We start from the raw sequence: 23,094 nt of genomic DNA, 5'->3' as shown, positions 1-23,094 counted from the left end.
ACGCATACAATCACAGCTTAAGTTCAGGGCTGAAGGTGTGAATTGTGTAAACAAAAGAGCAAGTTCAAGCGATGAACACTTCATCTTTGGCTTGGTGCTTAATGGGAACCAGACGGCAAGTCCCAGCGAAGGTCAATACATCGTAGAAGCCTCTCCCGTATAAGTCACTAGAATAATCGATCCCGTGAGCTTGGCAACAGATGAAGGTCATAATGATATGTGTCTTATGAGGGTTAAAGTAAGTTTCAGTAGACGTCATAATTGGCTCAGAGTTTATCTTGGCCCCGAAATCTAGTTTAAGCTGGAAGACCATCCAGACTTAGCATGAAGCCAATAACGAAGTATAGTCTTAGTGAACTAATGTTTATCCGGCTACGGCCGGTCTACTATAGTTTCTCCCTGCATAGTTCTACGGTCTGAGAAGCAGGCCCTGAACCTCTGTTCCTAGACTCCGTGCCAATTGAATGAACGGCAACTGGATTACCCCTTGGCAGTGAGTTGATAAAGGTGGACGATTGGCTTGCGCTATTAGTGGAACTTTCTGGGAAAAGTTGTAATGGGAAGGAGTGATTAAGAATACCCCGACGCAAGTCAGGCAGCAAACTCAGTGATAGCGTAGAAAGGGCGCACGATTCACACTACCATGCTTTCTATTTCCTTTCAATTGAGCAGTCCATAATATAGACAAATATGACAAAGCAACGTTTTTCCGGGAAACCTTGTTATTATTAATGACTACTTTGCTCGTCTCTTACCCGTGTTGGTTGTACGAGGGATTGGGATGCTTCCGGCGCGGGGCAACTATTGCGCGAAATCCTTTCTCAGCTCAGAGCTTGGCCTGCCATTTCACGTATGGTGCCACTTGCACGGTGCCACTCAGGCCGGTATCGACGGGCCCTGGAAGATGCCCGGGATCGGTGATGCTGATAAGCGGTGGATAACCTGCCATCACGATGCGGTGAAAGATGCTTCGGATGTAATTCCACATTATAGTGGGGACTTCGATCACAACATCGTTTCGGCCAGCTCGCAAGTAGGGGCCGATGTCCACCTTCGGTGCATTGTAGTCGGGTGGTGGTGTTTGGTGGCCGTTGATCTTCACACGGAGGGTATGGAGAACCCGGGGCATCAGGAGGTATGCGCCGTCCGCCGAGCCCATACGGGGTGGCCACTCGAAGCTGGTGCTGTAATACCCCAGTCCGGACGCATTAGCGAGACTTGGTATCTGTGTCCATGGGATGAGCGCGTCCAACTGGTGGGTGGTGTTGAACTTGGAGGCAATCTGGGAGGCATCGGACAAGTTGGCCGGAGCGGCCCAGTGCTCTGCCGTGAGGGACCAGTTGCCGAGGATGAAACTGCTCGCTACTTCCCGATCAGGTGGAAACGTGTAGTTTTGGCCATTAGAGAGGACAAGAGGCTGGTCGCTTAGCCCAGCAGAGACATGAAGCTCAACCGAGTCGGAAGAGTTCGTGTTAAACTTGTATCCTTGGATTGTGGAAGGGGTCTGAACTGCGTGAATAGCCGGTTCGCGTAACCGATGGACGGAAGGCCCAGTAAAAGCGATCAGAGCAGTCTGGTTTGCCTCAAGCACGAGAGGAATGAGGGTCTTGCCATGAGCTTGCTGGTACTCAAGTATCGGCGCAGACTGCCCAGTCCACATATCAAAACGATGTGGGGTTTTGTCACTGGACACCACGAGATGGCCAGCACTGGCCTTGCCGTCATTATAGACGAATGCGAATTGGATGTCTTCGCGAACTGACTCACGCCAGGTTGTATACCAGGTGCTGTTGGCTTGCACTTGAATTCGAGGCTCCAGGTGGAGAGAGGCTAACTTGTGGATCAGCTCGCCCTCGGAGACCGTGAAGACGTTCTTTGTGCGTTTCAATCGAACAATAGCTTCTGTGAAGTTTTGGTGACTGGCAGCGCCAGCAGTGGCATATTGGGACGGATCTCCACCTACTAAAATGACTGGCAATCCTGCCTCTGCGAATTGTGCAATCTTGCTGATGGACTCATATGTTAAATTCGATGCACTGTACACAAGCAGGACCTTATAAGCCGGTCCGTCGGGCCCAAGGGTCTGGTTACCGACGTATGCCTGTGCAAGGCCGAAGTTCTCGGGTGAGAGGTAACTATAACTATAGCCTACAAGAAAGTCAGCAAAGGCGAATGTGCAAAACTGATGGAAGAGAAGGGAGTCCTGCTAACCCGCATCAATTAGCTGAGTCATATTTCCTGCATGCCAGCGGAAGCTAGCGTCCGTGGCAGACTCCTTGTTGTAGACAGCGATATCCGTCTTCAGAGGCCCTGCTTGTTGACTGAATTGGAGCCTGCTCACGTATTCCAGGAAATCAGCGAAGCCGTGATCCCAGGCCGGCTGTTTATTCGACCACAATTCCCCGTAGAAGTACGAGAATGCGGTGTAGCCCGGCCATGTTGTTGCCCAGTAGTTGCCAGTATAAGACAGACCGTGAATCACAAATTGATTCACACCTCCCACAACCGCGCGATTAATACACCACAGTAGGCTGGAGATCTGGTACTGAAAGGCCGCCATAGACACGGCGCCCATCTCGTTGGAGACGATCCTCTTGCCCGCCAGTACAGCCGGTCCAGAGAACTGCCTGTAGCCGTCAATGTTGTCCATGAAGCCAAGACTCTCACACTCGGGTGCATTCACAAGGGGAACAGTCGCCTCCATGTCCATAGGAAGGTTGTAGGCGGGCTGCGCTGACATCTGCAAATTGAGATCTGTTGTCGCCCATTCCGTCAGTCTCTGCAGGTACTGACTATATCCCTCCAACAGCGCATCGCGAAAATCATTCACGTAGCGAACCCCTTCGTCGGACGTGTCCAGAACGCACTGGACAGCCCCCGGATCGCTTGACTGGATAGCAATATTATTATTGTCAAACATTATCAGCGGTAAATATTTGATGAGACTGTATCCATGCTTCTGTTCAAATACGCCTGGGAGCGACTTGGACCAGGAAATATTCGATTTAATCTCAACGCTGTCTTCCCAGGCTGCAAACCATGTTAGCCAGGATCTAGTGGACTCATGCTATATTAGGGTTTTCTCACCATAATTTCCCACTTCAGCAAGAAGGGATCTCACTTTCTCGTTCAGAACGTACTTCTCCCAGAAATTTATTACAGTCTCGGCGCCTCGCGAGCTAAAATGATCAACCATGTATGCTCCGTTTTCAATAACTGCGTCTGTTTGATTCGAGGTGTATATTAAATTTTGAGCGTGGGTCAAACGCTGATAGAATGCGAACAACCAGTAGGTTTGTTGGTCGGGATCCGTAGGATAAGTGAGGGATACATGGCCACTTGAAGACACCTCAGCAGTTCGATCCGTGAGCGAAGATTCCTTGATAACGAGACGAATGTGGGGAACTCGGTCAGTGGACGACGCAGTAGAGTTGTCAATTCTTTTCACCACTTCAGCTGAAATGAGTGCAAGTAGATCACCGGTTCCCCAGCCCGGGATTATCCCAGCAAATGATCCATTGGCAGGAACCGCTATCGAGAATGGTACCTGATGGCGCCAGAAAGACAGGACTGTCAGCTTCACGAATCCGGGCAAATGATTTCTGTTCGCCAAGGGGAAAGCCGGGAAGGGGAGGTGGGCTTGTTGTAAACCCTTCTAACTATTGTCCATGACATTTAGAGACGTACCAAATCCCACTGAAGGCCTTCGTCATTGGGATCAGCCGGTACACCTTGCCCTTGATTGGGTCCAATAGCAAAATCCATCACAGTACCAGCATCGCGATGAGCTTCCAGAGCAGCCTGAAACAATCTGTTGAATGCGGGTGTGCCAACTCCGTATTTGCCCCAGTCGTCCCCCGGAGGCGCAGGGCCAAGGAAACCGCCCGCGTTATACCACGGCAGGTACTCCACGCCTCCCGCTCCCACATCTGCGGCTGAATGTATGTCGTTTCTCATCGTCTGTTCATCCACGCTGGGATCAGGAAGCCAGTATCGGAATCGAGGCCGTATGATTGCTGACGGGTTTTGGAATGTTCCGGGATCAATATCGCTGGAGAATTGGTCATTGGTGCCGGCGCCTGAGCAGCATACTGCAGAAGTCAGGGCAAGAACTGCCCACGGGGCGAATTGGAAGACAAACATCAGGCCGATGGACAATATGTTCGAACAATCCGATTGTTTCACTATGCAAGTAAGAGAGGCGTTACAGCCGACTTATATAGACAATCGGAATGGTCTAGACAGGCGTCTTTTTGTACCCGCATGCTATTTACCGTTAGTCGAAGACCCCCGTCCATATCGTTGTCGTATTCGTGTTCGTAATAACGGCGGGCAATAATGCTATTTGTCTTGATGACGTCTGTAGACGATAGTATCCCGTTTTATAATTATGATTATTCCGCTTCCATGACTGTTATGTGTTAGGGACCAGGGCGATCGTTACCATGGGTCTAGCACCAAGCCTCTTCCAGGGGTATCGAAGGGTATATGTGGGGTTCTAGGGGTCCACTAGGGAGGGCCCTTTGGCTTTCCTGGTTGTAACTCAAGCATCGACTCATACGTAATAGAATACATAATTATATTGTCTCCGACTATTCAAGTAGCTTCGGACCCTGATCCTATGAATAAGTGGCTACGAAATCAGAAGAGCAGTCAGCTTGCTGCAGTGGGCGTTTTTCTTTCTTTCTTCCTTATTCTCGTACTTTCTTGCTTGTTATTCTCTTCCTTTTCCTTTGACGCGTATCATGGTAAGGTCGCCATATTCCTCTCTTGCCGGCCGCGGCTCTTGGGGTTCAGGATCAATATTTCTATCATCTCAGTATATGCCCGTTCTGTCCAATACGACCATGATACTTCTTGAAAACTCGTACAGCGGTATCCATAGGGTCAAATCAACGTGCACCTGTTCATCAATCTGCTCAGCATAGATTTGCTTGGGCCAACACTAATTCTTTGCGGTGAGATGCGCGAAGAGATTACACTGGTGACGAAAATGTTGAATAACTTCAACGGCGTACAGGTCGCAGATCAGTGTCAAGCTCTAGTGATCATGAATCTTTGCCGCCATGAGAAAGACGCCATTTGTAGATCAACTTCCTTTAGTATTCTCTCCCTCCTTACACCTTGCCTCCCATGAAGAAGCTAGCTGTCCAATAGTCGAATAGCCACATTGCGCCGCAATCCTTGTGCCGTCCGGTTTCAATAACTATCGCCTCTGATGGCATATTCAGAAGCGGGTACCAAGTTGGGTAACGAGTATCCTGTCTGTATGATTGCACTATTCCCTATTTGAATATAACCGAGCCTTGCGCCGTTGCGGTCCAGTGCCCAGAATACAAGGGCGAGGTAATTCTCTCCATGATGATTGAGAATACCTTCAGGGATTGGATACGATATCTGTGGGCCGATATTGTTCACTGTAGGATACAAAGATGAAAAGAAAATATCAGTCATCTTGTTCAGACGATCTGCCGGCCATTTCCATAAGGCATGGTAGGAAAAGACGCATACCATATTTTCCAAATTGCCACCCATTCACATACAGAGATATCCGAAATCGTCCTGCCGTATTGGGATCCCCGACAGCTGAGCTGTTTGCGAAGATGACGCTCATCGGGATATCGTACCCATACGGGAAGCTTAAGTTGAACGTTGTAGCATAGAATCCTACACGCGGTCCCGACAGGCCGTCCATAGGGGAGCTCTGCTGCCAATCTTGGGTGGGGGTTCCGGGGAGGTGGAAACCTTGTCGCTCAGCAAAGGTAGCTCCTTCGTTGAGCGGGCCTCGACTGAGGTCAAGTTTGCGCTCGCCTTCATAGTTGCCTGTTATCCTCCATTCAATGTCAGCCTTGTCCTCGTGGCCAGAGAGACTGTAGTCGAGAATCCCTCGCGGGTCCTTCATGGTTTGTATGTTAGCGTAGAAATTTGCATTGAGTCCCATGTTATCGATCAATACCGTCAAAACATAGGAAGCTCCAGACTCGAGGCGATTAGGGAAATGCAGTGTTTGGTTATATGTTTGTACAGCAGGATCGCCGGACCAAGCGCCGAGAAACGTCGAGTTCAACCACACCGAGTGCGCGAATGCGTACCCTCCCTGGCTGGACAGAGAGAATGAGGACTCGGCCCCATTTGCGACGAAATGGCCTCGATAGAGGATGGAGCCCGCATGATAGCCATAATCACTAGCATAGAGCGAAGTGGGCGTGGACAGTTTTCGCGGATTGTTGGTTGAGGCGTGGTCGCACAGGGTCCAGTTGCTGTCATCATAGCGCGGCCCAAGCTCTGGGAGGGAATCGAGGTACTGCCAATTCGCTGTGACAAGATGAGGCAACGCAATCGCCGGGGCTTCATACTTCAGGGAGCCCTTCAATCGTCCATTCTCCACGCTGGTTTTCACCGTCTCCCCGTTGAACACAAGACCGGAGCAACACCCGGAAGGGGCAGCAACCACCTCAATTTCTGTTGTTGCATTAAGATCCCCTGTTAGCGACAGTACTTCGCCCGAGATAGTTGCGTTCCGTACGAGATATCCGCCTTTGACAATGACCGAGGAATTTTCCCTAGAAGGAGACACATGTAGGCCCACTGGCGGAGGAAGGGATAAGTCAATCACCCAGTATTTGTACGCGTCATTTCGCCAAAGCAGATACACGTCCAGCTTATCACTAAAGCTGATGACTTGGCGGGTCGGACTGACCGTCCACTGTAAAAAGGTGAGGTTATCGGTTCCGCGATATGTCGTTTCATTCCCCTCAAGGACTTTCACATGGTCGGATGGTATTGGAACCGCAAACTCGTGCTGTTCAGCATCCCCACCGTACATCAAGAGAACGGTTTTGTCTCCCGACCTCTTCCAGGTATATATCTCGGCTGACGAGTAGACTAGACTGATATCCCCAATTTGGTAATCCGTAACATGGATCTTAGAATCCCGTCCGTTCAGAACCAGAGATCCACCTAGAGTGGGGACAGTGAAGTTTCCGAAACTAGTCTCCAAGTTGATATTGTAGTATGTCGACTTGAGCGTGCCATAATCGGCGTGACGAATGGTATAGAACTTTGTGGCGTCTCCGTGCAGTACGGTAATATCCAGGTTGGAAGCATTGGAGTACCTAAGTTGAGCAAGAAGAGGCCAAGAGACCATATACGCCGGTGAGGATTGTATGAACTGGGCCTGAAGTTTGATTTCATGATACTTTTTGCGCGTCAATAGACGATCTTCACTAATGGGTGCACCAACATCGTATGAGGTATAGCCAGATGGATACCCCAAATTGCCCCAGTTGGTCCCGCCGAACATCTGAGTTGTCAGCCGAAGAACTAGAGTCACGGTGAGACAGATGTACCATATAGAGATTCACAATCGTGGCGCGAAGGCTGAAGTTGACTTTATAAAATACCCGCGCAAACTCAGCACCGATCATGGCTGCACAAGTCCCGACGCCATTACCACCCCTAGATATGACTTAGGGTTATCTATTCTCCGGTGCGATCTGCGTTGCAGGGCTAAGGGGACTGACTCACCATGGATCAGGAGCGCCCCCTTGGTACTCTACAATGGCATATGGGGTTGTCGGACTCATAGTCAAGTGTGTGGAGAAATTCGACAAGCTCAAAGGATCCAATATCCGGGTCCAATTGTAAGGGTCGTGGCCTAGGGCATGCTGTCAGTTTACACCACTTATGTTTTTTGGCTGACAGGATTGAAAGCCGGCTCACATCCAGTGCCCCAGCCAAATGGGTAAAAGTCATATCCATAAACGTCCATGGCACCTTTCCCTGTGCCTGGTGCCCAGTTACCGAGAGGGACGGCGTCGTTGCTGATAAACGGAACGACAATTCCCGCCTCCCGGTATTGTGCTTCCACCCCAGCCATATAGTTTTCATCCAGGCAGGCACTGATATCCCCAACTGTCGTGAACCCCGAACACATGGTATACTCATTCTCCGGTTGGAAAAGAATTATTGGGCCACCATTTGTGATTTGGGCCCGGGCAATAATCTTGCCGGTATTCATAATATAATTTCTCGTGGCGTTCAGGTAGTCTGGAGCCACTGACCTGACGTCACCATGCAGGCGTTGGAGCCATCCGGGAAGACCGCCCCCGGAGACTTCAGCATTGATATATGGCCCAGGCCGAGCGATCAGGTATATTCCTGCCTGACTGGCAGCATCAAAGAACTCTTGGAGGTCAAAGACGCCATCACTGCGGAAATGCTCCGGCGCCCCTTCCAGCAAACCCCACATCAAGTAGAATGAGACACCGGAGTAGCCCAACGCTCTGATTTTCTGGAAAACATCGAGCCACAGGCCAGGGGAAGGAAGCCGGAATGGATGGAACTCGCCTGACAAGAACAGGATGCGTTCGCCGCGGACGAATATCGAGTACTCATCCCAAGTGACGAGTCCCGTTAGCTGTTCTGCTAACGGATCCGGTGCACGCGGAATGTGCAGCCGGGGTTGGTCGGCTGAAATAGCAAAAAGAAGAACATGCCAGAGGAAACATAGCAATGGTTGATACACCCGGTCCATGACGGAGCGGTCCAAGTTACCTCAGATTGCTGCTTTAAATCGGCGTGCTCGTGTTTATTGAGAGGAGCGACGCCCTGGGCGGAAGCACTCGGAAATATATAGTATGCATATCTTACTCCCGTGACTACGCTGTACGTAGGTCACAGTATGTGTTAAGGTGTAGTGGCATCGCGCAAGGCGATGGTCTACTAGTTTAACATAGCCATCCAAATTGTTTTGACAAACGGCTGTGTCCCTTCGTTACGGAGTACAAGTTCCGGACTTCTTTGATGTCCATTGTGAATGTTGAGCTCTAGATTCTTGCGATGCATATCCGGTGCTTGCAATTGTGGCTTTGGCTCCTGGCAGCAACTCATGGCTGTCAGTGTATATTTTAGGCTCGTACAGTATCATTAAATACGATACGACGGCAAACACGGTTTCATGTCGCCTCCACGGATTCTGGTTCGAACACGCTCCACAATCTAAATCGAGGAAAAAGTGCCACCTGTGGCCAATTAGAGGTAACGAAGAAAGATTAGTGCAGGCCCTTTTGTTTTATGGGTTGGAGCTAAACCACAAATGTATTAGAGAACGAATACGGGCGGCGATCTCTTGGCGCACGACTCATTACCGAAAACGGAAAGATATACCCATTCTCCTGGTCTACGCAGTTCTGGGGGAAAAATGGCCGATAACTTGCATTTGAGTCTGAGGCTCTATGGAGTTGGGAGTACCGGGGGACGCTACGGAAAGAGCGGGGCTTTTACTGTTCACAAAATCCCAGGAAATACCCAAGACGAACTCAAAGTCTATTCTGTGAAAGCCCCCTACCTAATTAGAAGGTAGGACCAAAAGTCACTATTTAGGTTGGCACTTACTCTATGGAAGGCCCTTATCTCACATCTCTTCTTTTTTTGCATACACTTGGAATGCGACATCTCACCCCGATGGTTCTCCTCCGTTTGCTATGTGCCTACGGCCTGGCCCTTGGCGTATACGGTCAGACTTTCAATAACGAAACCACCGGCGTGCTCGGGGCCATACTCTCCAACCTCGAACATTACTGGTCATACGGCAGGTCACCACCAGTGTATCCAAGCCGTAAGCTTTGACGTCTCCGAAGAGATATAGCCGTCTGCTTATGTTATACATATCACAGCTGCCGGGAATGGGACTGGTGACTGGGCCAGCGCATATGAGCAAGCCAGGGCTCTGGTTTCTCAGATGACCAACGATGAGAAGACGAACCTCACGTACGGCTTCCAGGAAGCGGGCAACGGTTGTGCAGGCAATACAGGGACTGTACCCCGTCTCAAAATTCCTGGTCTCTGTTTCCAGGATGCCGGCAACGGGGTCCGAGGCATGGATATGGTCAACTCATATCCCTCCGGCCTCCATGTCGGGGCATCTTGGAATCCTGACTTGACATACAAACGTGGCCATTACATGGGAGCAGAGTTCAAGAAGAAGAGCATCAACGTTGCCCTGGGGCCTGTTGTGGGACCCTTGGGCCGCGTTGCCCGTGGAGGACGGAATTGGGAGGGATTCTCCAATGATCCCTATCTCTCTGGCAAGCTAGTGTACGAGACTATCACTGGTATGCAGGAATCTGTGATTGCGAGTGTCAAGCATCTTATCGGGAATGAACAGGAGACAGACCGCAATCCGTCCGTCTATCTGGCAAATGCGTCTATTTCATCAAATATAGATGACAAGACCATGCATGAGTTATACTTGTGGCCGTTTCAAGATGCAGTAAAGGCTGGTGTGGGTTCTGTTATGTGCAGCTATAATCGTGTGAATAACAGTTACGGCTGTCAAAACAGCAAGGTTATGAATGGCCTTCTCAAAACTGAACTCGGGTTTCAAGGCTTCACTGTGACTGATTGGCATGCTCGACACACTGGGGTCTCCAGTTCGGAGGCAGGCTTGGATGTTGCTATGCCGAATTCACCTACTTGGGAAAATCACACTTCGAGCCTTGCGGTTGCCAACGGATCTCTGGCTCAAGCCCGTTTGGATGATATGGCGACCCGAATCCTTGCTACCTGGTCTAGGTTCTCGCCACTGGATAATCCGGGAGCCTTTGTTCCCGCAAACCTAACTGAACCCCATGAGATTATTGAGGCTCGGGATCCCGCTGCGGCGCCTACCATTCTTCAGGGGGCCATTGAAGGCCACGTCCTTGTGAAAAACACAAATAACAGTCTTCCCCTGAAGAAACCGAAAATCCTCTCTCTGTTTGGCTACGATGGTCCTGCATCGGCAATCAACTCGCCGACAACAGCCTATAGTTTCCTGCAAGGGCTGGGTCTCGGCAATACCCTGTCGTACCTCGGTGGACAGAGCTTCACATACGAGATTGCAGCTGCTCTTATGGGAAGCTTCCTCGCTAACACAACAGGGCCTAGTGTTGCACTCAATGGAACATTGATAGTCGGTGGGGGATCCGGTGCCAACACTCCAGCATACATAGATGCTCCATTCAACGCCTTTCAGTATCAAGCAAAGCGAGATGACACATTTTTGTCCTGGGACTTTGCCTCCGTCGACCCGGGGGTCAACGCAGCTAGCGAAGCATGCATTATCTTCGTGAATGAGCAGTCTTCTGAAGGATGGGACCGACCGAGTCTGGCGGATACTTATTCCGATACCCTGATTACCAATGTGGCGGCGAAATGCAACAACACGATGGTCGTGATCCACAATGCGGGAGTGCGGGTGGTCGATGCATGGATCGAGCATCCGAATATCACGGCGGTGATCTTCGCCCACGTTCCCGGGCAGGACTCAGGCACCGCCTTGGTGGAAATTATGTACGGAAGAGTGTCGCCGTCGGGACGGCTGCCTTATACGGTCGCGCGCGACCCGAAGGACTATGGCGCACTGCTCGATCCAGTTTACCCGGACAACTCCAGCATGTACTACACCCAGTCCAATTTTACCGAAGGCGTCTACATCGATTACCGCCACTTCATTGCAAACCGCATCATTCCGCGATTCGAGTTCGGGTACGGTTTGACCTATACAACATTCGCTTACCATGACCTGAACATACAGATCTCGCAAACGCCCAAGTCTTACCAACCACCAGGGTCAGAGCTATACACCGTCAGCGACCCAAAGCCTTCCGGGGGCTTGGACTCTCTCTGGGACGTGATGGCAACCATCAGCTGCACCGTAACCAATACTGGCAGAACCGAAGCGGCGGAAGTCGCCCAGTTATACATCCGCATTCCTGGAGCCGGGCCGGATAGAGTTCTACGAGGATTTCGCAAGCACTCAATCAGTCCCGGAAGGAGTGTAGATATGCAGTTTCATCTCACTCGCCGTGATCTGAGTCAATGGGACGTCGTTACACAGCAGTGGGTGCTTGTTGAGGGTGAATATGGAGTCATGGTCGGAAAGAGTGTTTTGGATATACAATTGACGGGCAATATGACCATAATTCATGATGCGTAGGCGGAGGCCAACCACATCACGGAGTCGGCGGGCTCGGCGAGCCGTTCATTCGGAGATTGTTACGAGGCGGTGGTATTCAGGGTTGGTACGACTGCTGTAGCATTTCTATTAGCCCGTCGTTTTAGCTTATATGGGACCATATCAGCGTCTTTCGTTACATAGGTCAATATGAATTGGCAAGCTCGATTGTCTCCAATTCCTCGAAGTTGATTTCGTACAATGGGTGCAGGAGCTCGATAGAAGGAATCCTACATCATACGCTGGACCTCTTTCGTTCCAATATTTTTGTGGAAAAGGCGAGAGCGCAAGCGGGCCATTTACTCTTTTCTCCACGGATCATAGGATCATTTCTTTAGTAGCCGCCTATACGAAGAGAAATATCGAGAAGTGGTCGAGTTTCGCCGTATCTGCATTACTCAGAATACGGTACAGCAAAAGTGTTCACATGTCTGATAGCCACACTCTCGGCTAGGTGCCTGCAGGACGAAAACTGAGCTGAACAGACTTCCCTCTTCGCCTCCAGCTTACTTCGGAAGGTTGCCTTTCTATATGAAGCTTTTCCACTAAGGATATTATGGACGTTGAGTAAAGTCGGAGGTACGAAATTTTCTATTCCGGCTTTGCATTCACTTTCGAAAGCATCCGACCGAAACTTGCCGGAATAACATATTCAATTAAGGGAGACATCTTGTGACGGCGTCCGCCTCGCGATGGGGTTCGTCTAGGAGAGGAGTGAGAAGAGTATAATACTGGACTACCCATGATGCCTCGAATAGTATTGGGGAGCGGGACTCTGTAAGGAGAGCTAAAAATGGTTTTTAGTCAATTGTGCGAAGGATTTGCCAAACCGGTCGAGAGAGATGGTCCACCTTTCTGGTTCCTGCTCTGACAGCCAAATATCTTCTTATCTTGTTTAGTGTACGAATACACGACTTGAGGGCTTTTTGGGCCGGGACTTAGTCAACGGTACGTTCTCATTATTACTGGTATGTGAGAACGTACCGAGGTAAGTGAAAATTTAGAGATTTACTTTAGAAATTTACGAGATGGGGTCCCTTATGGGGCCTGTGGGCAGCTGCCGTTTGTTCCTTTAGGCAGGTTACCCAGCTTCTCGAATATTGGGGTAAGATCAGGTTTTGCAATTTCTCTCCCGCCAAGGGCGGCGTCCCTTGTCTTTTTCCCCCCTTCTTCCACTTGCCCCGCTCGTGCTAACATAGCAGAATGAATACGTAGTATGGCCACACTGGGAAGAGATGGGGAAACGGAACAAGAACAAACGAGAATAAGCATGAGATGACGACAAATGATGTGAGACCTATCAAGCAAGACAATCCGCGTCGTCTGGTTATGTAATAGGCCAGTCACCCTCATGAGACACATTTGCCATGCTCGCTAATAAAGAGCATACAACGGCTCGTTGTACTGGTATCTTATGTGTACACAGGTCAAGTGACCTTATGTACATGTGACTGTCAATGTAGGACTTTACGGAGATTTTATGGGATCCTATGGAGGGGGTTACTAAAAAGGGTCTTAGCATAACTCAGTATCCAGACTAGTTGTTTAAATACTATCACTTTTTAATTTGGATTCCTAATACAGTAAGGAGAGACCGTAGCTGTAGCGTCTCCCATGATTTCTAATTGCAAAGCATGATTGGCACATTATACAGATATAACCGGTTGTGGCCTCCCTCAGGAATCCGGACAATGGGTGGCGGTATCATTCATGCCATAGGGTTACCCATCCAGTTTATCTGGGGTCCATAAATGATCGGGCAGACCTTGTAGGGGTAAGGAAAATATTCTCGAATTATGAAGGTAATTTTGTCCGAGCCTAGATGGGTATCTAAAATTGGTGAGCTCCGAACCTTTGTATATCATCTATCGGGAGCGATCCTCTTCTACGAATATCCACTACACAGCTTGAGTATCAGATATAGATTCATTATATGTTCGTTGGACATGAAATTGTACATCAAAAACCAGCAATAGACATGCGTTCTAGAAGAGGCCCTTCTTTCCTCAGTCTTCTGCGTTGCAACAATCGCTTCCTTACTAGAATTTTATGTTCTTCATGGTTCTTTTATACGCTTTTGTTCTTCGTTTGCTTACACCATGGACGGCCGCAAACGGATACTGCTCAACTGGCCATCCGGCAAGGTGGCCGTCTTTCCTGTGGATAGCAGTCTGCTCGGGTGGCACAAATTGAAGAGCACCATCTGCATAAACATGAGGACTCCGTCGAAGACGTAGAGGAAGACCTCGTGGCGGAGCAGGTAACCGTTGTTTCCTTGAATATACTCGATAACGCGGAAGACTGATCGCGCCATAATAAGGAGGGAGGCGGCATACATCACTACCAAGTGCTTTCGCCATGGAAGCCCTGGTATAGTGAGCCGGGCAGCGGACTGGTTGCGCTGCATACGCCAGAGGAACACGGTAGCGGTGACGATGAACAGTCCGAAGAAGGCGATCTGGATGAACAAGCCTGCGACCACAACATCTTGACCCAACGTCATTCCGTTCGCTCCGGTGACCATTATTCCGGCACCTGAATTAGTTCTTATGTCAGATGTGCGCAACAAGACAGGTAACAAAAATTGAAGGAGAGAAAGTATGAGGAATCTTCAGAGGAAAGCAGAAAAAAGCAGGCTTTTCCCTTTTCAAAAAGAAAACAGGAGATATGGACGAACCGGCAGCTTGGACAAGGAAAGATATCACATCCCCAGAGACGAAGAATCTTGTTAGCCATCGCGGTTTCACAATGGCATATTCAGAATGTTTGGTGATGAGGATAAGTCTCCCCAGTACCATATATATGGAAGCAGCGAACAAGGCAGGAGCAACAAGAATAAGAAGACTTTGGAGTACGTAAGGTCCTAAAGTCCAATTTGGGGTTTCATAATGTCCTAGCGTACGACCAATGTAGCCAATACACTCAACTAAAAGGTAAAGATCAATGATAGTTAGTTACCTAGTCCTCAGGGAGCTTCAACTCTCCCCCTCCCTGGGGATATCGAAAGAACTTGTGGGGATAGGGTGATGCATTGCTCACAGTAACCTCCTATCACAAAAGGAATGAAGCACCAAGTGCGCGTACGCAGCATTTGACATGTGTGAACCAGCGAGCTTATGCCAAACAGAATCGTGAAAATCAAGGCTGCCGGTAGTGAAGGATCATAGTGGTAGTACGTCCAAGTAGAGTTATCGTTCGACATGCTGAATGCTTTTGTTGTGAAAAGGAGAAATAATGGAAGAAGGTGTTTGTATCTCTGTCATTCTAACCCTCCCCCTTTTAAAGTATTATGCTCTGTGCCACGAATGAGGGCAAAAGAATCCTTCACGCCGCAATGTACAGGGGCCCGACAAGTCACACAAGGGTACTCGTACCCTAGTATTGTTCTAGGTAATTTTCTCGAAGGAATAAAAGGGGATATTACCACATACAGCTACAACCGGCAAGATCTATGGAACTGATCAGTCAAGTTTTGGATCGCTTGCGCAAACAAGCCTACAAGGCAAGCTCAATCAATCTTTACCATTTTTCTGTGGTAATTTACTGTATCGTATTCGTATCGGGGATTTTCTGTGGGGCGAATCCTTCAAACCATATTCATCCTACGTGACCCTCGGATCGCCTAATTGGCCTTTCTGGTTGGTCCAGAATAACTGGTGACGGTCTATTGGCACTATCCAGTCATACTTACAGATGCGCCCGTCCATAGACAAAAGAAGTATTTCTATATTGTCAGTACTGTATGTCAGACCAATCAGGGCACCTTTCGCTATCTCTGTATGTTACTTGAGAGTGCAAATGAAGTGCAATGTACAGACATCGACTGCAAATGGCAGGAAACTTGAGGCTGTGGTAAACTTGCCGCTAAGCATAATTCACAACAGTATTTGAGGCACGATCCCCGCGGTCTTGATTCCAATCGCCTCACTATAAAATCTCTTCTCCAGACTCGGCCCTCTTTTGCTGTGGGCCTAGGATGGGACTTAGGTTGAGCATAGTCTGGCCGACAATATCTGAAAATGAGCCCTAGAGAGGCAAAGTCCCAGGCCCTGATGAATAAGGCCAAGCTTCTGAGGAAGACGCCCCGGAGTGATCAGCACGAGCGGATGATAAGTATTCGGTATGCTGGAAGCAGTCCTCTGCTTCCTCCCTTCCCTCCCCCATACTGGACGGGGGATAGATTCACTGGATTCTCTCGGATCCAGAATCTACCTGGAACCGCCTCTTTGAGTGGGTTACGGCTGCAATACCAGCATCAGCGGCAACTTCTACGCCAATTTTCAAGTAGGCTCGGCGAGTCCAGCGGGAAAGCACGACGATTCTGATTCTGCTCTCCTTATGGCAGATGATAGGGTCTCATTCGGGCCGAAAATGAGTATCCTGGCCGCCACACATGAGAACAACATACGGTCGCGACCGAACGGATTGGAGTTTGCCCTCGAGATCTCGATCGGAAGTGGAGCCACCATACTGGCAGGATTGAGTGTCGGAGAAGGATGCACAAATGGCGTTGGCGTAGTCATGACAAAAGAATTTACCCGTTTGGTATTGCTATTGGGGCAATCCCGCGCGAGCCATTTAAAACGGCTGATTCTGGTGTTACTGTACAATGAGGAGGTACGGAGGGGTGTTTGAACGAAGGACCTGATACGGCTGGTAGAGTTAGAATATCCCATATAGGAGACTTTTTAGGATGTATAGAGAGCAGAAGAAATGCCGTCTGACGGGGTAGAGTATACAGTATACAGTATACAGTACTGTACATAAATAATAATAAAAGTCAATAAGCAAAAGCTCCCCCTCAAGACGCCGTTGGGCGGATTCAGCCTTATGGCACGTGACAATCAATACGGGAAGCGGTTGAGCGTAGAAATGAACATGAATGGGAATGAGATCACCGACCCGCAGATGTTCTTCTCCCAACCGATATTTTCTCCGCCTTACTCTTTGTCGCCGTCGGCTCTTGGCCTTGCCAGGGCCATCGGTTTTTTACCATGCCGTCGCGTCGGTCTCATCGCAAGTCTCGTCACGGATGCATTGCCTGCAAAAGGCGAAGGGTTAAGGTATTTTCATGGGCCGCCCCTTATCTCACTGCGCGTTCAGTATATTCTAGTTCAGCTATAGTGCTGTAACTGTGCTGTGCTATATCACCAGTATTTTTACTCACATACGCTTACAGTGTGATGAGCGTCAGCCGGAATGCAGCAATTGTGTGAATCGCAGCACTGAATGCGTCTACGCTCCGAGGGAAGTCGAGTTGGGGCAGGCTTCACAGACCGAGAACTCGTCTGTTCGCCGCCAGTCACCAGCTGCGTCTTCTACTCCATCATCCTCAGGCTGGATGGCGAGCAGTGACTCTCTTCCACGAGCCCCCGAGCTGAATCTTAGCGATATGGAACTGCTTCTTCAGTGGTGCTCTTCGACATACGCTACCATGGCCCACGACCAGCAGTTCGAACATCTTTACCAATACGTGTTGCCAAAGCAGGGCTTAGAGTATCCATTTGTCCTGCATGGCTTACTAGCATTGTCTGCCCTTCATATCGCCCGCGCCAGCGATCCTGCGTCCAGGACCCGCTACTTCTCAATCGCACTGGAGCATCAAAACCGCGCACTCGCCTTATTCCGGCCGGTCGTCTCTTCCATTAACCGTGACAATAGTCACCCCATCTTCGTATTTGCCAGTTTACTTCTGCAACTGGCGTTCGCCATTCCGACTTGTTCTCCGCTCATCGAGACCCATGACTCTGTTCAGGACCTCCTCCAGGCATTTACACTGTGCAGAGGGCTTCGGGAGATTCTGGGCGCATCGTGGCAATGGGTCAAAGAAGGGAAGTTGGCGGATGTGTTCACGCAGGTGGATGACACCAAACATTGGCCTCTTCCCGAAACCCTTGAAGTGGCCCTGTCCCAGCTGAAGTACCTCAATGAGACTCGAGGAAAGCGATCTGGGGACCGTGATGCGGACTGCTACGATGAGGCTATCAATCATCTGAAAGACATGATGGAGATCTACCAAGACAAACCGCGCCGTATTGAATTGGCCCTGCGGTGGCCTTTCGGTCTCGCATCCAAATATTTAAAGCTTCTTAAAGAGCATGACCCAATGGCACTTGTGATACTAGCTCATTATTGCCTTGTACTGCATCACTTCAGGCACCATTGGTGGATGGAAGGCTGGAGCTTCCGCGTCGCGCATAGTATTTGGGATCAGCTGCATGAGTCCTGGAGACCATATGTCTCTTGGGTCGTAAAGGAGGTAGGGTTAGAGGTGTGAACTTGATTAGACCGATACAGGTGCTTGATCTCTCACTTTTCTCAATCTTGCCTCCTCCCCGAAAGCCTCAATCGCAGCTCGTGCTACTGAGTCATCACTCAGCTTCTCATTAACCGAACAACTAGTTAATTAGTTAACTAGGATATGGTGAGTCAGCCGCTGTGTTGCAGCTCATAGGGTTGTGGTGCCGCCCCCAGCATCACAATTAGTCTTGTTCGGATGGTTAATTTCAATAGTCACAGCTCATCTTGCACGAACCTGAAGGGTCACCGGCAGTATTCTTCTCAATTCCGGCGTTCCGCGACAAAGCAATCAATAATATCAGATTACCAAGAGACTGTCCTTGATTGTGCTCTTTGGTCTGCATCTAACATACTCATGCCATGTCAAAATACAGGCATGACAGATATCCTTATACACTATTTTAATATTACAGTGTCGGACTGCCTCTGATAATGAGAGCAGACCTCAGGACCGTCGGTTATGTCCTAATCCACTGGGGGCGGGGCATTGCATATGCGATTCTATTAGGATTTCCGCAGTTTATATGGGGCCGACTTCTTGGTATGTGGTATGATTCCATCAACTTTCAGAGTGCAGTGCTTTCAAGAACTAATAAATATACAAATTCGTTATAAATCTTTTAATCAGAATCTGTCTACTAAATAGAGTTTAATAAAGAATTGAAAATGGTGGCTTTCAATAAGACATCTAATAATCGGGAATCTTAGTATTTTTCGGGACCTCCGGAGGCGCGTTTTAAGCCTGATTTCAGGATTTATGGAAACCTGATTTAGATGGTATTCATGCCTATTTCAGGCTTGTTTTAGGCTTTATTTCAGGATTTTACTAGGGATAATTATAGTAATAATAACTAATGTGAGAGCCGATCAAATATGTCTTAGGGATTTTTAGATCTGTTTTATTTCATTTTTTTTTTTTTTGTAGACTATTATTTGTCACGTGTAGGGCTGATTTAGTAATAGAAAATAGTCGCATGTATAAGCTCCTTAAGTATCATGCTTGAGCTTATTTTGAATCAGGATTTCTCTAAATCTATCTGAGCTGTTTTTCAGCTCCGGTCTCAACAAGGCGCACTAATTTCTGAATCCGTCGCAACTGTGTCTCCTTTATTTCAATAGGTGAGGTGTTGACAGTACGCTAACTACACGAGATGTTTTAAAAACGCCAGTCCCACTCCTTCATTACATAAGATTCTACTGGTCGAAAAATCCGCCCAAGATTAACCATACCGATCTTATGGCACGATTATCCATCCCAGAGCTGCTAATTAGAGTCGTGATACGGATGCTTTAGCCCCTTATTCGGTAGATGATAGAGTATTTATGGTGGGCGGCTGTTAGAGACCCCTGCTAGTTAAGCTACTATTGAGGCGGACTTGCTAGGCAGAAAGCGCCGGAAAAGGCAACGCTCAGGCAATCGATAACTCTTATCCAGCAAGATGAACTATTTTAAAATTATTAAGAAAGCTCTCTAAATGAAAGAGACTTGCTTAAATAACTAGCTTAAATATTCTAGAAACCTATATTTAATGGCGAGCGGTGTCCGGAAACACGTGACCAGATTATATAATATACATATATTTATTTTGCTGTTCATTTATTTTTGTCTTTTGTATATATTTCTCTCTACATTTTTCTTGTTCTGCTGATATTTGATATTCTAGTTTATATATATTAAATAAGGCATGTTCAATCGAATCCCACATCTACTATATTTACTCATTATATAGTTTCCGCAGAGTATATATATAGAAGCTGTATAATTCCTGACTGGCTGTTAGCAGGTTCAATCTGGTCCAGATCAGATATTTAATTATACCAAATACCTGGCACGCTTAGTACTATCTAGAAATCTAGTCTAATATAAACAAGTACCAATGCAGTCACTATAACGTAAAGTTTGACCGAGACTAGATAACCATAAAACTTACTACTACTCCCCATAAATAAAACCAAAGAGCAGTAGAACTCAATCAACTAGATCTAGTATAGCAACTAGTACTAATATAAACACTTGACTAGCAATTTGTATATTATAAGAGTACACACTTCTTATGATACAGGTCAACCTGAACCCCTTAATTCTATAGCTTATTTAGAAAGTTGGTGGCTTTAACTACATGGTAGAACCCTCAGTAACAATATAAGATCTCAGACTGCGCACCTTCACTTTTACATTTCATCTATAGGAGGGATTTCAGTAGTCTGGTGTTGGAGCAGCTTAACTTCATATGTATAGTAGTTTCGGTTGCATTTGTTAGCTAGCTGACTATGTTTAATCATCACATCACAAGGAACTGGAGAATCCCCACGTCACAGGAAGCTCGAGAATCCCAACGTCCTTGGTAGCAGGTGTCCATTTGACGCTTTGCTTCGGAACGGCGGGCCGAAGGCCTGGGATTGTCTGGAACAAGATTGCTGAATGCAGTGAAACGGTTAGTTGGACTAGCCATAGATTAGCGAAATGATGCGAGGGGACCTACAGAAGACAGTCTCGAGTTCTGCACGGGCAAGTCGTTCAGCTATACAGCGATGTACACCGTAACCAAAGCCAAGTCCTTCCTCTGAACCCCGCTTTCGGAACATATTGAAGGTGTCTGGATCTGGGAAGACGTCGGGGTCACGATTGGCTGCCTGGTTGGAGGCAATTATTCCTTCGCCAGCTTTTATATTCTAGATTAAACCATCAGTCTCCTTCTAGTGAGTTGTATCAGGGGAAATGGGGTTTGGACATTTCCACGAATCTCTAGATCAACCGTGGCTACTCGGCGTGTAGCAAATGAAGACGCTGTGTGATAACGGCAAAGCTCTTCAACGAATAGCTTTGACAGTGATGGGTCTTCTATGAGACACGATAGTTGATCTGGGTGTTCTTGCAACGTTACTACACCCTATGGATAAATTCAATTAGCTGAGAAAAATCGAGCTTTGTACCGCCCGGGGTTGCTTTAGTCCTTACCAGGCAAATCATGCTGACCATGGTAGCATTTCCAGCGACCAAGAGAAGGAAGGCAATCTGGACAACATCAAGCTTCTCCAAGTGTCCTGGGTTCAGCTGTTCCACGATAAGTGTGCTTATAATATCGTTGCCTTGTTTGATGATTTTCTGGTCGGTCAACCGCTCTAGGTAGTCAAGAAGCTCCCTGTACGGCGTGTCAGTTTATTGTCACAAATGGAGGACCTGGGCACAAGGCGAACTGATTAGCGTGTTGCGCAGCTGCAGCGGTGCTGCTCCCATTGCTTCGGGTAGCACTACAACTGCTCAGGTATTCGAAGTCCTCCTCGGGGATACCGAGGAGCTTATATATAACCTGTTTAGGAAGTGTTAGATCAGAAAAAATCGCGCTAACATGTTCAATTCTGGACATCAAGTACTTTAGAGGGGATCGGCAGAGCAAAATACTTCACAAGGTCAACCGCCTTCTTGCCCTTGTGGGCTTCGAGCAATTCACCCAGATAACGCTGAACGGTCTCTTGAATGAATGGAACAAGTTGCTCGACATAGTCATCAGTGAAAAAGCCGCTAACCATGTCTCTGAAGGGAGCCGTTAACATTATCACCATACATTCAATACCCATGGGAGCCAAGCTTACCTCTGTCGGGTATGATCCGGCGGATCCATATCCACGAAGGTCGGTCGATTTTTGGCGGCCTCCTTTCCGCCGGGAGACATCTCGGGAAACCCTTCTCTCTGACGAACCTGATATGGATTTGAAGTTATTGTCCCGTAGTCACGGCAGAACACCGTGTTACTAGGCATACCTTAGAGAGGCGAGGGTCCGTGAGGACGTCACGCACATCCTTGTGCTTCACCACCATCCATGGATGACTTCCATCCCAAAGCTCCACGTGGGAAACAGGACATCTTCGAAGAAGGTGGTGAAACTCTGCCGGAGGCTCATCACCGTTAGGGCGGGCGAAAGGAAAAGAGGGGTACACTTGATCTGGAGTATTGTAAGACCGAGTTGCGAATTTCTGGTATTTATGAAGTCGATCAACATCCGGTAGCTAAGGTACACGAACCTGAAGACATTGTAACTCGCGGGGAATGATCACTTATAATAGAGGCTATTAAGGTATGAAAGCTTAGTTGCAGGTCCAAACTTTCCTCCCTTCCATCGTGTTGATTTATACCCCTCCGGTCGACAAGGTTCTAAAGCGGCCGGGAAGGATGTCACTCCCAGTTTAGTCTTGAACTTGGAATCTATCCAAGTCATTCATGTAGTTGATGTCATATTGTATATGGTCTGACATGGGGCCCATATTAAAGTGCCATGTCATTGGCGAACTCTAGGGAAATTGCTGTCTAGATCGCCGTGGAAGGTTGACTGGACGTGTTGGACGGCTATTGCGGACTCCATGCCGCGGAGCACCGTCTCCGTATTAACGCTCTATGGTGGAAGAATAGTAGCTTTCATCAACGCCAATTCGTGACGCAAGGTTAAGTCACTGGAAGACGAAAACCGAGTGCCATGCTTACGTGGCTTATTTTGTCAAATGCATGCCGAGTCGGTTGAACTGGAATAACATCTCGCTGCGTTCCATTATGTCTCGGCTCGGAGCTATTAAGGAAGTAATGTAATGATGGTCGATTATCTTTATTGCGGATAGGGCTCACGCTTTCTCAACCATTTGTGCCCGTCAACGAAGGCAACATCTACCTTTCACCATTTCCTGAGACTTACGACTATCTATTTATTCCGGCTCTGGTGACAAACCCTATTCAAGACAGGGAAGTCGGACTGAGCATTTACAGTCAAGCTGAAGACTTCTTATTAAATCACGGTTACCTAAC

The 23,094-nt window shown here is 48.2% G+C and overlaps 6 protein-coding genes across 6 annotated transcripts; 2 read left to right on the top strand and 4 right to left on the bottom strand.

Annotated features, from left to right (window-relative positions):
- Positions 1-728: 728 nt before the first annotated feature.
- On the bottom strand, positions 729-4,298 carry BDQ94DRAFT_160844 (uncharacterized protein; the record flags this gene model as incomplete). The annotated part of the gene is made up of 6 exons (XM_026769270.1): positions 729-784; positions 943-2,148; positions 2,212-3,030; positions 3,088-3,547; positions 3,688-4,091; positions 4,244-4,298. 6 exons carry the CDS (start codon positions 4,296-4,298, stop codon positions 729-731), a joined length of 3,000 nt encoding a protein of 999 aa, XP_026624301.1.
- Positions 4,299-5,199: 901 nt separating this feature from the next.
- BDQ94DRAFT_180660 (glycoside hydrolase family 35 protein) lies at positions 5,200-8,536 on the bottom strand (the record flags this gene model as incomplete). Its single annotated transcript, XM_026773683.1, has 5 exons — positions 5,200-5,417; positions 5,512-7,303; positions 7,350-7,458; positions 7,528-7,657; positions 7,723-8,536. The coding sequence occupies 5 exons, from the start codon at positions 8,534-8,536 to the stop codon at positions 5,200-5,202; spliced, it is 3,063 nt and encodes a 1,020-aa protein (XP_026624300.1).
- Positions 8,537-9,465: 929 nt separating this feature from the next.
- BDQ94DRAFT_180659 (beta-glucosidase) lies at positions 9,466-11,980 on the top strand (the record flags this gene model as incomplete). Its single annotated transcript, XM_026773682.1, has 2 exons — positions 9,466-9,619; positions 9,678-11,980. The coding sequence occupies 2 exons, from the start codon at positions 9,466-9,468 to the stop codon at positions 11,978-11,980; spliced, it is 2,457 nt and encodes an 818-aa protein (XP_026624299.1).
- A 2,110-nt stretch (positions 11,981-14,090) lies between these two features.
- On the bottom strand, positions 14,091-15,200 carry BDQ94DRAFT_160841 (RTA1 domain-containing protein; the record flags this gene model as incomplete). Its single annotated transcript, XM_026769269.1, has 3 exons — positions 14,091-14,533; positions 14,676-14,924; positions 15,038-15,200. 3 exons carry the CDS (start codon positions 15,198-15,200, stop codon positions 14,091-14,093), a joined length of 855 nt encoding a protein of 284 aa, XP_026624298.1.
- Positions 15,201-16,953: 1,753 nt separating this feature from the next.
- Positions 16,954-18,275, top strand: BDQ94DRAFT_180657 (Zn(II)2Cys6 transcription factor domain-containing protein; the record flags this gene model as incomplete). The annotated part of the gene is made up of 2 exons (XM_026773681.1): positions 16,954-17,061; positions 17,178-18,275. Exons 1-2 carry the CDS (start codon positions 16,993-16,995, stop codon positions 18,273-18,275), a joined length of 1,167 nt encoding a protein of 388 aa, XP_026624297.1. The 5' UTR covers positions 16,954-16,992.
- Positions 18,276-20,585: 2,310 nt separating this feature from the next.
- On the bottom strand, positions 20,586-22,332 carry BDQ94DRAFT_180654 (cytochrome P450; the record flags this gene model as incomplete). Its single annotated transcript, XM_026773680.1, has 9 exons — positions 20,586-20,716; positions 20,782-20,971; positions 21,031-21,189; positions 21,258-21,441; positions 21,497-21,609; positions 21,674-21,833; positions 21,893-21,999; positions 22,062-22,243; positions 22,299-22,332. 9 exons carry the CDS (start codon positions 22,330-22,332, stop codon positions 20,586-20,588), a joined length of 1,260 nt encoding a protein of 419 aa, XP_026624296.1.
- Between the last annotated feature and the right edge of the window lie 762 nt (positions 22,333-23,094).

Source organism: Aspergillus welwitschiae (assembly GCF_003344945.1).
Source record: "Aspergillus welwitschiae strain CBS 139.54b unplaced genomic scaffold BDQ94scaffold_25, whole genome shotgun sequence".
Classification (NCBI taxonomy): domain Eukaryota; kingdom Fungi; phylum Ascomycota; class Eurotiomycetes; order Eurotiales; family Aspergillaceae; genus Aspergillus; species Aspergillus welwitschiae.
This window is presented reverse-complemented; position numbering and strand designations above follow the sequence as displayed.